This window comes from Phacochoerus africanus, chromosome 9, assembly GCF_016906955.1.
Source record: "Phacochoerus africanus isolate WHEZ1 chromosome 9, ROS_Pafr_v1, whole genome shotgun sequence".
In the NCBI taxonomy this organism is placed as follows: domain Eukaryota; kingdom Metazoa; phylum Chordata; class Mammalia; order Artiodactyla; family Suidae; genus Phacochoerus; species Phacochoerus africanus.
Window position 1 is genome coordinate 76,320,041 of NC_062552.1, and position 14,890 is coordinate 76,334,930.

Below are 14,890 nucleotides of genomic sequence, written 5' to 3' on the forward strand. Positions count from 1 at the left end.
CCTCAAATTACCCTGATGCCCAGAAAAAAAAAAAAAAAAATTAGTTGATCTTTGCCAAGGTAGACTCAGCCCTCTGAGCAGGTCTACCTTGTGCTCTCAGGGGAGGTCTTTATTGAAGGCTACAGCAACAGGGAAAATCCTCATTAGACCACACCTTGACAGCAGAGGACAAGAACGCTTGCTCTTTTCACAGGGCAGAACTGATTTGGGGGGTTGGGTAGGGGTTATGGTGTATTGTGAGCAGAATGCTAGGCAGAGGTGGGAAACCAGTTGATGAATGCTGGAACAGGAGCTGAAGCCCAATCTCTGCCCTGGTGGATGCTCTCCAGGTCCTCAGAGGCGGGATGCGGTCCCTCCACCCACTACCACTGTCTCCCCAGTGATGTAGCTGGCATCTTCAGAGCATAGGAAAGACACGATGCCCACACAGTCCTCTGGATTGCCTAACCTGGGGAGGAGGAGAAACAGAAAGGGAGTAAAAATCAAACAGGGAAAGAAATCTGCTTAATCAAAAAGCATCAGATGATTTTTCAGGACCAGTGTACTGTCCATCAAATAGGGTTACCATGAAGAAAAGGTAACTATAAGCATTAACACTGTACTTTGCAAAAGCCACCACACATTACATTCATGTAAAATAGAGACACTTTGTTTTTTTGTTCTTTTTTATTTTTTGCTTTTTAGGGCTTCACCTGCAGCATATGGAAGGTCTCCTGGCTAGGGGTCGAATCAGAGCTATAGCTGCTGGCCTCTGCCACAGCCACAGCAATGCAGGATCCGAGCTGTGGCTGTGACCTACACCACAGCTCATGGCAATGCCAGATCCTTGACCCACTGAGTGAGACCAGGGATCAAACCTGCATCCTCATGGTTGGTTTCATTACTGCTGAGCCACAGTGGGAACCCAGAGACACTTTGTTTTTTACTGAACTCAGGACACCAAAATCTAAAGTTACATAGATAAACCGATGAGCAGCTATTTCATTCTTCAAAGAATTTGTTTCACATGTGTGCATACTATTCAAGTGCCAAGGAGTCTGTGAGACAGTAAATGATTTGTTTAAAAAATGATTCCATTTGTACAGCTTCAATTCACAGACAACTTTTTCAGGAACCTGTTTCTGTCACTCAAAGTCATTTTGAGAGATTGTGCTAATTCCCAGTGTTTGTATCAGTGATTACATAGTTAGGGAACACTCTAACTACCATAGAATGCTCTAGAGGTGGGTAGAATGGGTACCTCAAACCTAGAAGGCCTGGACTAGTGGGTTTCCACTCTGACTGCACAATGTAGTCATCTGGGAGGTTTACCTTCTCCCTCTCCACCTGCCCCTGCCCCTTAAAGATGCCTAGGTCCTACCTTAGGCCAGTTAAAAAAAGAATCTCTGGGAGTGGGGCTTTAGTATTTGTGGTTTTACAGGCACCTCAGCTGATTTGAATTTGCATCCAAGACTAAGGAGCCTGGGGCCAGATCATTCACTGCGGCTGGAGCGTGACAATAATGAGTTGTGAACCAGGCCTTGGAGCTCATGCCTCACAGCAGAACGGCTTTGGGGGCACTTGAGGGGGTCTCCCTCCTCAAGTAGGCATTGCTGGTATGTGTCCTTGAGGGGACAAGGTAGAGGAGCTAAAGACAAGAGAGTTCTCAGAAGCCAGAAGCTGGAGAGAGTCAGGGAGCCAGAGAAAGGTGCCCAAAATTCAGCTAATCCTTTGGGGAAGAGGCTAGTTTTCTTAGGCAACGGGAGTTTGGGAGTTTGGGGACGTAGGAAAGCTCTTCAATTCCTTTTATGTGGATTGTAGGATCATCAGTCTGAACTTGGGAAATAACGACTCTTGGAATTCCCTTTGTGGCTCAGGGGTAAACAAACCTGACTAGGGTTCGATCCCTGGCCTCGCTCCGTGGGTTGGGATCTGGTGTTACTGTGACCTGTGGTGTAGGTTGCAGATGCGGCTTGGATCTGGCTGTGGCGTAGGCTCTGATTGGACCCCTAGCCTAGGAACTTCCATATGCTGAGGGTGTGGCCCTAAAAAGCAAAAAAAAAAAAAAAAGGAAGAAAAATATGACTCTTTCTATTCAATGAGAACTAAAAAAGCATGCTTGGCCTCTCATTGTTAGGGAAGCCTGGGAGTTAGGCAAACCCCCAGGTGGAGAGAGAAGTGTCAGGGTCTCCCCCAGGGTTCTGCTCTGCTAAACTCGGACACCTCTGAGTTTGGTTTTTCCAGTGGTGGCAGACTCCTTGCACATGCCACTGTAGTGAAGCAGTGTTCACAAACCTGTGAAGTCTGTGTTTGAAGCAAAGGAGAGCATGCCTGGGAGCTCTCTGGGGGAGCAGCAGGTTAAGGATCTGGTGTTGTCACTGCTGTGGTGCAGGTTTGATCCTTGACCCTGAACTTTTACACACAGCAGATGCAGCCAAAAAAAGCAACTCCCCCCCCAAACAAACAAACAAAACCCCCAAAAGGAAAGCATGCCCGTGCTGTCTCTGGGACGGAGTCAGTGAGCTGTGTGCTGTGAGGACCAGACCTTGCCATCTTTATCCCTCCTACCCCTCCCCGGGGAGAGTCTTACCTTCTGATTCCCATGCTTTCTTTCATGTACTCCTCTCTTGCCTTATCCATCCACAACTGCAGGTAAAAAGGGAATGCTTGTCCTGTGAGGGACAGCGAGGGGGGACCTGCCCACCCTCACATTAACTGAGAGGAAGGGTGGAGAGGTAGCCCCTACACTTGCTAGTCCTCCCCAGTTCCCGATCTTCACCCACCATCCTCTTGTGCTTCATTCTCTTCAGGTTCTAGAGAGGGATTTTCCTGGGTTGCCCCAGGTCTCCCCCATGTAAGGGGAAGTGAAGTGGCCTGAGTGGAGTCTGAATTCCTCAGCCTCACAGTGCACCGCAGGAAACAATCGTGTGGGGATCTGGTCTAGATCCACAGCTGCTATGGAGGAAGGATGTGGAAGAGCCCAGGAGAGGGGGGATGTGGTTGGGGGCCCAAGACCCAGGCACTGGCTTCCCCATCTGAGCAAATGCCCCTTAGGGTCCCAGCAGGATGTAGGACCCCCGTTCCTCACCAACTGGCTGAAGTTAGTCTTGATGAGTCCAGGCGCCAGGCAGTTCACCCTAATGTTCCTTGGGGCCAGCTCTATGGCCAGGTTCTTGGTGAGACCCAGCAAGGCTGTTTTACTAACATTATAAGGGCCCAGATTCTTGAAAGAGGAGAGAATGGGTTAGTCTCTTCATTCTTGGTTCTTAACATAAGATATAAAGGGCAACAGATAACAGCGCATCTCTGGTAAGGGAAGGTCCCAGTTAGAGAACTGTCTTGTGTTTAGGGTTTGTGGACATAAGGCCTCTGTTTTGTGCAAAGGAACTTGGTGGTGTGACTCCAAAAGGGGACACAAACTTCTTCAGGTGATTGGAGGGGTGGGAGGTACAGGGTGGAGGAAGGGGTGAAAGTAGCAGAGAAGGGGGTTCTTACGGGAAATGGGCGGTAGGCTCCTATGGAGGACACGATCAACACTGAGCCGCCTCTGGAAAAAGAACAGAATGATCAGAGTTCCTGTCGTGGCTCAGTGGAAACAAATCTGACTAGCATCCGTGAGGATGCAGGTTCAATCCCCACCCTCGCTCAGTGGGTTAAGGATCCGGTGTTGCTGTGAGCTGTGGGGTAGATTGCAGATGTGGCTTGGATCTGGCGTTGCTGCGGCTGTGGTGTAGGCCAGCAGCTACAGCTCCAATTTGACCCCTAGTCTGGGAACCCCCATATGCTGTGTGTGTGGCCCTAAAACAAAAACAAGAACAGATGATCCTCTTCCCGGTGGATACCCCCCGCCCTCAGCCCATGTGGGGTCTATTGCATCTAGGCTCCCTCTCACTCTCTGTACCCTCGTTTCTCCATCTCTGGCACCACTGCCTTTGTCATCAGGACTGTGGCTTTCACGTTAATGTCCAGAATCTGCAGTGGAGAGAAGAGGGGGAACAGCATGAGGGAATAGGACTGGAGAAGGCAGGGTGATGGGGAGTTAGGGTGTGTTCCCTAGATCTGTCTGTTAGGGTTGGCGGAGATCTTAGAGACGATTTATCCTGCCCTTACAAGTGGAGAAACTGAGGCCCAGGCAGAAGTGGCTTTCTCTGGCTTATTCAGCTAGAGATGAATGACACATTAGGTTCAGGCGAGAAAGAACAGAGCCTGGTTTATCTTGTTTCCTCACCGGCTAAGTGTGATTTGGCCCAGAACAAACCTGAACTCTCAGGGCTGCTTTGGATTTGAGCCAGATTTTCTGTGTCTTCCAACTAGAGAGAGCCCATGCTGGCTTCCTGGACCTGCCCCAGCATGGCTGTGCTTCTCAGGGGAAATGCGGCCCAACCTTAGACACTTGGGGTTGTTCCAGCACTTTTCTGGCTTCTGAGCTTAGGGAGTGAGATGCTCTCTGCCCCCCAGGATGAATTGTATGGCTGGACATTTGTTGGCAAGTGGGATCATGAGGAGGCACTTTTGAGGGAGCTGGGACATAGTCTACAATCAAAATCCCACATCCCTAATTTGGAACAAAGGCATGACCCTTGTTTACATTGTTGTAGGTGCTGCTGGGATGGTCCCCTCCCATAACATCCTCCCCCCCAAGTGACTTCTTAGTTTGAAAAATGTCACTCTTACAGAAAGTTGAAGGAGGACATTGACTATCTAGATATCCTTTACCTACATTCGCCGTGGTTCACATTTTGTACCGTTCACCCTATCTGTGCATCTATGCAGTTCTTTCCTTACTCTTGGAAGGTAAGGTGCAGACATCACAATGCTCTAGCCTTAAAATAACTTTAGTGTTATTTCCAAAAGAATAAGGATGTTCTGGAGTTCCCATCGTGGCGCAGTGGTTAACGAATCTGACTAGGAACCAAGAGGTTGCAGGTTCGATCCCTGGCCTTGCTCAGCGGGTTAAGGATCCGGCGTTGCCATGAGCTGTGGTGTAGGTCGCAGATGCGGCTCAGATCCTGCGTTGCTGTGGCTTTGGTGTAGGCCGGCGGCTACAGCTCCGATTAGATCCCTAGCCTGGGAACCTCCATATGCTGCGGGAGCGGCCCTAGAAAAGGCAAAAAAAAAAAAAAAGACCCCCAAAAACAAAAGAATAAGGATGTTCTTACACACCACCATCCATTATCACATCCAAGAAATTTAACGTTGGTAATCATGATTTTGGGAGTTCCCGTCGTGGCGCAGTGGTTAACGAATCTGACTAGGAACCATGAGGTTGCGGGTTCGGTCCCTGTCCTTGCTCAGTGAGTTAACGATCCGGCGTTGCAGTGAGCTGTGGTGTAGGTTGCAGACGCGGCTCGGATCCCGAGTTGCTGTGGCTCTGGCGTAGGCCGGTGGCTACAGCTCCGATTGGATCCGTAGCCTGGGAAACTCCATATGCCGCGGGAGTGGCCCAAGAAATAGCAAAAAAAAAATCATGATTTTACCTAGTAGACTGTCTGTAATAAAACTTCCCCCATTGTCGCCCAAATGTCCTTGTTTGAAAAGTCCAGGGTTCCATCAAGGGACCAACTACTGCATTTAGATGTGAGGTACTGTGATATTAAAAAAAAAGCCAACTTAAAAGAAAAATTACTTGTTTTGTAACTGATTTTCATGTGGTCTCTATTCAGACTGCTCATGAAAGACGTCTCTCTGCTTTAAAGAATATCAATCAAGAACTGACTCACTGAAGAGCGTTTTGGCACTTTGGACTCTATGTCTGTGAAACACTGATAAACAAACTAGAATATTTTAATACCCTTAAACTTCAGTGTTGAGAAAAAATTGATGACATTAGGGCAAAAAGAAAATCCATGGGAGATCATAAAAAATTTAGCATTTCCAAATCATATTGAAATATTAACCTTAGTAGACAAAGACAAATATTTTAGTTAAGGCTTTATAATTAAAGGATATAGGTATGAGAAATATAAATATAATATAGTTATACACATGCACATAAAAACCAACATTCTGGCCCTTGAATTCAGACATCTGGAACTCAGGTTATCTTGACATTTGAATTAAAAAGAAAAGATCCCAGGTCTTTTTCAAAGGCTGTATGTTACAAAGCAGCAACTTTGTTCATTTCATCAGAATTGATATTTCACTTAACCAGCAGCTATTAAAGTTTTCCAACTAATGAAAAATCATTCTTTTTTGGCAGCTGAAAAGAGGAAGGGGGTGGTGTGTAAGTTTGAGTGTATTAGTTATTGGCATATTAGCTGCCAGGTCTGCTGGAAATGAACCAGGGAGAGGAGCCCGGCTAAGGCTGCCGTGGGGAGAGAGCTGGGGGAGGGGAGCAGGAGATGGCTAGCGAGGAGCAAATAAAGAAGATAAAACTGGGGAGAAGCAGAAATGAAAGAGAAGGGCAGGGACAGAGGAAGCCACCCCCCATTCGTCCTTTACCAGGTGCACTCCAGGTGTGCGGCAAATTGCTAAGATTCCTCACATTTATACTGTACTTGACAAATGCATTCTAAAAGCAGACTGAGTGTGTGCTGTCTTCGGAGGCCGGCCCCTGCCGCGTGCATCCCCTCTTACCTTGTCCCACACCTCCTCAGTGGCATCCAGCATGCTTCCAAAGAATGGGTTGACGGCTGCATTGGAGACCAGGATGTCCACGCCCCCGTGAAGGTTCACAGCCTATCGAGGAGGAAGGTCTGAATTAGGGCCGCAGGACAGTCAGGGGGGTGCGTTCATCAATGTGGAGAAAGAATTCCTTCTTAGGAACGGTTGTCAAAATGACCTTTTTTCCTTGAAACCTTTTCTCTCCAAAGGTATCCCAGGTTCTGCTGCTAAAACATTTAATTTTATTGGATTTCTTTTGCAGTCTTTTCTTCCTCCTCCCCTTCGTCACAGGCTGTCACTGACCCTTTGCATTCTATTTATTTATGCTTTAAAATTTTTTTTTTAGGGCCCCACGGAGGCATATGGAGGTTCCCAGGCTAGGGGTCAAAATGGAGCTGCAGCTGCTGGCCTATGCCCCAGCCACAGCAATGAAGGATCCAAGCCACGTCTGCGACCCACACCACAGCTCACGGCAATGCCAGATCCTTAGCCCACAGAGCCAGGGCCAGTGATCGAATCCCCATCCTCATGGATACTAGTCGGATTCATTACTGCTGAGCCACAACAGGAGCTCCCCCTTGCTCTGTAGACTTTCCCTTTGGGGAGCTCCTTGATTCTCCTGGCGTCGGCTCTCACCTCGAGACCCGTTCTAGACCCTTCTTCTTGTCAAACTGCGTCCCAGCCCCATTTTTCCAAGGGCTTACTGTCCATTCCTCCTTGAATGAGTTACCGTGATCTCCAACGCAGCCTTTCCACATGTACTGAATGGAGAAATGGGTTTAAAGGGACACACAGACAACTGTCACCAGGAGGGGTCTTTGAAATCACCTCACCCATGTCCTCATGGTGAAGGGGATGAAACTGAGGTCCAGGGAAGTCAATTTTTCAAGTAATGACAACAGTAGGGCTGGCTAAGAACAGGAGGCCGGCTCACTGGGTCTTTGAGAATTGCTCAGAGCACAAGGCTAGTGAGTGGTGGCAGAACTTACTTTTAACCCATAACTAATTCCTAGAGTCCTCCACACGTGAGCTGAGATCAGTATGAAACTCACTACTAAGAGCCACAGTTTCACAGTCAGTTATGATGGCATTTGCTACACATACCCCACCCCCACCCCGGTTTTTTTTCAGGGGGGTAGGGGGCCTGGAGGCAGGGAAGATTCAAGGCAGAAACTGAGATTTAAACTGGGAAAACCAAGAGAGGCGACATCTCACCTCCGTAATAAATTGTCAGTCGGTGGTGAGGCATGTGCTGGAGCAATGGGCAGCCAAACAGAATCTGCCAACAGCCCAGCACCCTGAAACCAGACTTTGCGTTTGCCCAGAACTGGCAATTTTGATGCCTTGGGCAAGCCGCACTACATGGGCCCTCCATCAACTTTGTGCTTTACGATTTGGCACACAGAGGGGTGTTATTAACGATATGTACCATCTGCTAGCTCCCATTTTTTAACTAATTATTCTTGCTAACTAGGTGCTAAGCTCGGTTGCTTCCACACTGCTGAGGGAATGCCTGGGCTATCAACATATAAATTTAACAAAATTTAAAATCACACAATCTTTGAAAACCTGTATCAATACTCTGGCACTCTCTCAATTTTGGTGTCCGAGCACAAAGTCCCTCTCACCTGCCATGGCTCTGTGTAAGTCTCATGGACCAGCGATGCGGAAAGTGCAGGATGTGTCAGAATGTGGTGTGTGCTGGGCTCTGGGAGTGTGTGTTTGGGGGTGAGAAGACAGTGGACTGCAGCCGAAATCACTTGGAGCATTTTTCCACCTCTGCTGGGCACTGTGCCCTTCTCTCTCTAGGACTATGAGCATGGAGAGGAGAGGAAGCTGGCTTCCGACTGAACAGAGACCAAGAACCGTGGAAGATTAATGGCAAGTCTACTATGACCACCCAGGTATTTTGGAAGCCTTGTTCTAAATTGGGTGCTTGCTACACTAAGGTGGTTAAGAGTTGCTGGCTCTGTGTTCTGACAGGTCTATTTTTAAGAAAACGTAGAGTGGAATGGAGAAGCAGCTAATCTGGTTTCAGCTCACGATGCCTTTGAAAAGCTTCGAGGTGCAGATTAGGAAGCCACTAGGGAGTAACTATCCTCAAGGAAGCAGCTTTCCTCATCCCAGGATAACGGTGGCCAGTAGGCAGGACACATCTCAAATTGTTAACAAATGTCCTATCATTCTCCACCCAACATTGGTCATTTTTGTTTTTTGTTTTCTTTTTAGGGCCATACCTGTGGCATATGGAAGTGCCCAGGCCAGGGGTCGAATGGGAACTGCAGCTGCCAGCCTACGCCACAGCCACAGCCACGCCTGATCCAAGCTGCACCTGTGACCTGCACCACAGCTTGCGGCAATGCTGAATCCTTAACCCACTGAGAGAGGCTAGGGATTGAACCTATATCCTCACTAAGACAACATTGAGTTCTTAACTTGCTAAGTCACAACCTGGCAACAACAACTCCATGTTGGTCATTTTTGATTCATCCTTCCTATTTCCCATTTCTTGACATCAGTTAGGAAAAAAAAAAAGTCTTGGAGTTCTCTTGTGGCACAACGGGTTAAGGATCCAGTGTTGTCACTGCAGTGGCTCTGGTCGCTGTTGCAGCAACGGTTCAATCTCTGGCCTGGGAACTTGCACATGTTGCAAGTGTGGCTTAAAAAAAAAAAAAAAAGGAAATCTTGGTTGTTTCCCACTAAATGTCTCTTGGGCACATTTGGTCCCACCACCATTGCTCTGGACCTAAATGACAGCATCAGCTTCCTCACTGATGTCCTTGGCTCAGAGTCTTCTTTTCTACAATATACCCTTCCTTCCAGTGCCAGGTTATCTTTTTTTTTTTGTCTTTTTCTAGGGCCGCTCCCGTGCAGCATATGGAGGTTCCCAGGCTAGGGGTCTAATCGGAGCCATAGCCGCCAGCCTACGCCACAACCACAGCAACGTGGGATCCGAGCCACGTCTGCAACCTACACCACAGCTCATGGCAACGCTGGATCCTTAACCCACTGAGCAAGGCCAGGGATTGAACCCTCAACCTCATGGTTCCTAGTCGGATTTGTTAACCACTGAGCCACGATGGGAACTCCCCAGGTTATCTTTCTTTAACAACCATTTCCACCTTGCTCAAAACCACATGTGGCTTACTTCCTCCATGAACGTCTAGATGCATTTGGGAGCCCACAAAGGCCCTTGTCCCCCATCCTTCCCTCCTGGACCATTTCCTACCAGCACACCTGAGCCTCTGCTCTTTACTATGGGTTCACAGTGCTCCCCCCTCCCCTTCTGTCCCTCCTTGGCTATCTGCTCATTTTGCAGGGTCATCTGGAATCCAGGTCCTATACCGTCTGCCCAGATCCAGCCACTCCTCAAGGTCTAGTTCAAACCCCACTTCTGGGCCAGAGCTGCAGGATGGGAAAAGTGGCCTGGTGAAGGGCCAGAGGTAATTTTTCCCGGCAGGAATCTGACATTAAGTGGCTATGTACATTTCATCCAGGTCATTACTAGTTGGGCCCCAAATCCGGGGTGGCTCCCTTCACCCTGAGGAGCAAGGTTTCAATCTCAGGCTCTGTCCAGCAGCCTCTACCAGGCAAGGACATTCTTGGACCCCCATGGGGCTCTCTCTAATGCATTTGTGTATGTGTGTGTGTGTGTGTGTGTGCGCACACACACACACGCACGTGTGCACTATGCTCATGGCACGCGGAAGTTCCTAGGCCAGGGATCAAACCTGCACCACAGCAGTGACCTGAGCCACAGTGGTGACAATGCTGAGTCCCAAACCCCTAGGCAACCAGGAAACTCCTCTCCAACGTATATGTGAGCATTTGCCAAATGAGTCCTTACACATGGAACAACCTTATGCTGTCTATTATACTACCATCATTTCATGTCCTTGTCTATGATCACCCAAATTATTGCCATCACCTTCCATTCCGTTAGCACAATATCCTTTACTTACCATTCTTTGGTAGCCTCCCTTCTGTTCTAAAAGATAAAGGTATGGGAGTTCCCGTCGTGGCACAGTGGTTCATGAATCCGACTAGGAACCATGAGGTTGCAGGTTCGATCCCTGGCCTTACTCAGTGGGTTAAGGATCCAGCGTTGCCGTGAGCTGTGGTGTAGGTTGCAGACGTGGCTTGGATCCCGCGTTGCTGTGGCTCTGGCGTAGGCCGGTGGCTACAGCTCCGATTGGACCCCTAGCCTGGGAACCTCCATATGCTGCGGGAGCGGCCCTAGAAAAGGCAGAAAGACCAAAAAAAAAAAAAAAAAAGATAAAGTATGTGCCCCAAGCCTAGCAAAGAGCAGCCTCCTTTGCCAGATGGTCATATTTTCTTGTGCAGCTGGAAGGCTGGTACCAAGTACTAACTCAGATGGTGGCTTAGACACTGTCTTTGAAACTAAAGTCAAAGTGGGCACCTAAGCCCTGAGCTGATGGGGAAATGCCTGGTAATCTGTAAGCAGCTTGGCAAGTCTGGGTTGACTCACAGCTCTTCTCTTACCAGCTGTAGGACTGGGGATGTTGCTCTAGCTTTCTAAACCAGCCTTTAAACAGGGAGACTAGTCCTGGCTTTGTTTGGGTTGCTGTTTAAAGATAACCCACAGAGTTCCTATTGTGGCTCATCAGTAACAAACCGGACTAGTATCCATGAGGACATGGCTTTGGTTCCTGGCCTCGCTCAGTGGGTTAAGGATCTGGCATTGCCATGGGCTACGGTGTAGGTTGCAGATGAAGCTTGGATCTGGTGTTGCTGTGGCTGTGGTATAGGCTGGCAGCTATAGCTCTGATTCCACCCCTAGCCAGGGAATCTCCATAGGCTGCAGGTGCGGCCCTAAAAAACAAAACACAACAAACAAACAAACAAAAAGATAACCCACATAAGGCTCTGAACAAAGTGAATGGCACACAGTAGGTGGTTGAAACATGGTGGGCTGCCTCCTGCAGGCTCCTAGGGACTCAACTTTAAAAGATGAATAAACAGTTTATTAGCTCATAGTGGGAATACCCACTTTGTGATTGTAATTACCCTTCTCATCTGCCCAATGAGATTGGAAGCTACTGAAAAGCCAGGACCAGCTGGCTTTTTTTGGGTGCCCCAAGGGACAGTGCAGGGTTGCAGCCTTAGAGTGGTTTTTGATTTTTTGACTGAGATGGGATGATTTTTGGAGACAGAACTGAAAGGCACACAATAAAAATGTGCTGGTGGACTTGTGTGAGTATGCGGAAAGCACTGTTATCTTTTAGTTAACAGTGCCAGCATGGATCACACCCATGTTGTCCAGGCTCTGTGCTCATATCCTATTGCTCACCGTGGCCACCAGTCGCTCCCGGTCCTCAGCCTTCCCCACATGGCACACGGTGCCCGTCACGCTCAGCCCCTCCCCCTGCAGTGTTGCCACTGTCCGGTCCACATTCTGCTGCTTCCGGCTGCTGACCACCACGTGGGCCCCATCCTGGGCCAGACGCCGGGCGATGGCGAGGCCGATCCTGTGGGCCAGAGAGAGATAAGGATAGTCAAGTCTAGCACAGGAAACGAGTAAGAGCATGGGCTCTTGAGTCAGACTGCCTCCGCTCTGAATTCCAGCTCTCCCTCTGTATGACCTCCTGTGTTAGACAAGGTTGATGGCATAGCCATTACCATAAAGATGGACAAGCTTAGCATATGTTCGGCATTGGTTTACTTATTTTTCTCAGGACCCTGAAGTGAGGTTCCCATGGTCACAGGCCCCCCATCCCTCAGGGATTAAGGGGAGAGAAATGAGGGAGGGGTATAGCAGTGAGACTCTGATTGGACAGACTCACCCAGAAAAGCCCCTTTGCCCAAATATCTACTAGTCTACATCATCTCAATATTCTCTCCTTAGTGATCTTTTAGAGTTATCTTTTGTCAAATAAATCGGAGCTGCAGCTGCCAGCCCACACCACAGCCACAGCAACACCAGATCCAAGCTTTGTCTGCAAACTATACCACAGCTCGTGGCAATGCCGGATCCTTAAACCGCTGAGTGAGGCCAGGGATTGAACCTGAGTCCTCATGGATAGAAGTTGGGTTGCAGCTGAGCCACAATGGGAACTCCACAAATGTAAATTTTTTACATACCCCCTCTGGAGAAAAGGTTACATATATTGCCCTTGTTAGCCATTAGCATTTCCCATTTGTATTTGAGATTTGTGAAGAGCTGGCATCTAGCAAGGTTCTGTGGGGATAAGAAACAGCGTAGACAAAAGTGGTTAGTGAGAAACAGGCTAGGTGAGGGAGGCCAAAATGTACAGAACTAAACACACATCTGGGAGTTCCTTTCATGGCTCAGCGGTTAACAAATCCGACTGGTATCTATGAGGACACAGGTTCAGTCTTGCTCAGTGGGTTGAGGATCCAGCTTTGCTGTGGCTGTGGTGTAGGCCAGCAGCTGTAGCTACCATTAGACCCCTAGCCTGGGAACCTAAAAAGCGAGAAAAAAAATTAAATCTGGACAGCATATGGGTCTTGTGTCTGTTCTAGGTAAGGGGTGCAGCTCTGTGAGACTCCTAGGTGTCAAAATGGGGTGCCTGGAACATTTCCACAGTGGGTGGAGGCACTGGATGGATTTTTGGCATCTGGACTGTTTTGGATTTCAGTCCAGGACCCTGGGAGGTTGGACTGATGGGGGTGAGGTAGGATCAGCACCAAGGTGGAGCAGTAGAGCCAGAGGCAACAGGGACAAGAGGGCTGGCAATGAGTGTGGGGTGGTGATCAGGCCCCGGGCATTCCGAAGGGTCCCAGGCCAACCAAGTGGTTCCTTTCTGCCTGGGAGGAACTCTGGCTATGTGTGAGGCCTGAGGACGGGGGCACAGGAGGCAAAGGACAAGGAATTAGTACCTGTTTGCAGACAGCGGGGGGCCTTTGAGACTTGGGCCCCGGGCACTCACCCGTCAGTGGAGGCTGTTACTAGTGCCACCTTATTCTCGAGCGGTTTTCGGCGCACCACCCCGGTGCTGGCCATCCGCACCGACTTCCACGTCTGGGCACAGTCCCTCAGTAGCTGCCCCGCCACCCGCATGTTGCAGACCAGGTCCTGAGTTCTGCCCCGCCCAGGGAAGTTGACAAAATAGAACCAGCGGCGGGGGTGGGGCGAGCCGCGTCCCCGCGCAGCTGCGCATTCCGCTCCCAGTTGTCCTCTCCCCTCCCCCTGCTCCCCGCCCCTCTATCCCCGCCTCCACTGTCCCCACCAGCCCTAGATTTGGACGGCTTTTCCAGCTCCCCGCCCGCTTTGCGCTGAGGGCCCGCTGTGGCCTCGGCCCCCCCCTGCTGGCCACGGCCGTGGTGCCCTGCAGTCTCCCAGTCCACGCGGCGGGTGGGTGTGGACCGTGCTGTCGGTTCTGGTTTCCTGTAGGGCAGCCCGCACCTCCGGGAGCCGGAAGACTCATCTGTCTTCCCACTCCTCCTTCTACTTCTGCTTCTCACCCCTCCTTCTACGTCTTTTCTTGGGGGAGAGGGGACTATGAGTCGCTTGCTTTTGCTTCCCAGAACCCCAAGATGGACTTCGTTTTCCAAGGAAGTCCACTTCTGCAATTGCAACGGCCCACGGGAGGGCAAATGTTTTGAGATTGCCCATGGCAGTGAGGCCTGTGGTCCCCACAGAGCACCACGTGAGGGTCCCAGGTGAGGGTGGAGGAGCCCAGGAGAGACACATGATGGGGAGCAGCTGAACTAGGCACTACCCTTCACCCTAGCTCAAGTTTTCCTCCATCCCCATAGGCCTGGAGGGCGGACTCTGATCACCAGTAGTGACCAGTGTGTGCAATGAAAGATCCTGACAGGATAGGAGCTCTTATACCCTACACCGTAAGAGGCCTTCTCCATTTTAAGGATTAAGCAGTAGCAAGGAGGCTAGAAGGTCCCCTAAACAGTGGTGGAAATCCAGGGAAGTCGAGAGCACTCAGGTTCTCTTTAATCGTTATGTCCCCAGGTCCTAGCCTCCATCCTAGCTCAATAAATATTTGTTTAGTGTGTAAGCACTTCATAAACTGTAAACTACTAAACACATAGTAATTATTGCCACCATAGAGTAATTATTATTGCCGCCACAGGCCAGGCTCTTTGTCTGTAAGCTGAAGATGCTAGAGTAGATGATGGATAAGGTCCTCTCTGCCTATAAATTCTGTGTCCAAGACTTCAGCCTCCACTTCTGACAACTGAGCTGAAATGATCTCCCTCCTGGGCTTCTGGGAGAATTAATAAATCTGGATGGCTTATGGTACCTTGTAGAAAGGCCCTGACAGACCCCGTGTCAGCAGCTGAATTGGTTTAACCCCATGGCCTCCAA

The 14,890-nt window shown here is 49.5% G+C and overlaps 1 protein-coding gene across 2 annotated transcripts; it reads right to left on the reverse strand.

The window, feature by feature from the left end:
• Positions 1-44: 44 nt before the first annotated feature.
• On the reverse strand, positions 45-13,740 carry LOC125135344 (dehydrogenase/reductase SDR family member 4). 2 transcript variants are annotated; one of them, XM_047795375.1, is made up of 8 exons: positions 13,494-13,740; positions 11,894-12,071; positions 6,556-6,657; positions 3,881-3,951; positions 3,475-3,526; positions 3,068-3,202; positions 2,570-2,625; positions 45-448 (listed from the first exon to the last, which is right to left on the reverse strand). In XM_047795375.1, exons 1-8 carry the CDS (start codon positions 13,622-13,624, stop codon positions 334-336), a joined length of 840 nt encoding a protein of 279 aa, XP_047651331.1. In that variant the 5' UTR covers positions 13,625-13,740; the 3' UTR covers positions 45-333. The 2 variants fall into 2 exon arrangements, with proteins under 2 accessions (XP_047651331.1, XP_047651332.1); XM_047795376.1 differs by lacking the exon at positions 3,068-3,202 and having other exon boundaries at positions 13,494-13,707.
• Between the last annotated feature and the right edge of the window lie 1,150 nt (positions 13,741-14,890).

What these genes read in the sequence shown, in the direction of transcription:
- LOC125135344 (XM_047795375.1), bottom strand. Translation starts at nt 13,624, where the DNA reads ATGCGGGTGGCGGGGCAGCTACTGAGGGACTGTGCCCAGACGTGGAAG. An exon ending in GTAACAGCCTCCACTGACGG is followed by an intron (nt 12,072 to 13,493) that starts GTGAGTGCCCGG and finishes TCTGGCCCACAG; the next exon opens with GATCGGCCTCGCCATCGCCC. An exon ending in GAAAGCATGGGAATCAGAAG is followed by an intron (nt 449 to 2,569) that starts GTAAGACTCTCC and finishes CCTCCTCCCCAG; the next exon opens with GTTAGGCAATCCAGAGGACT.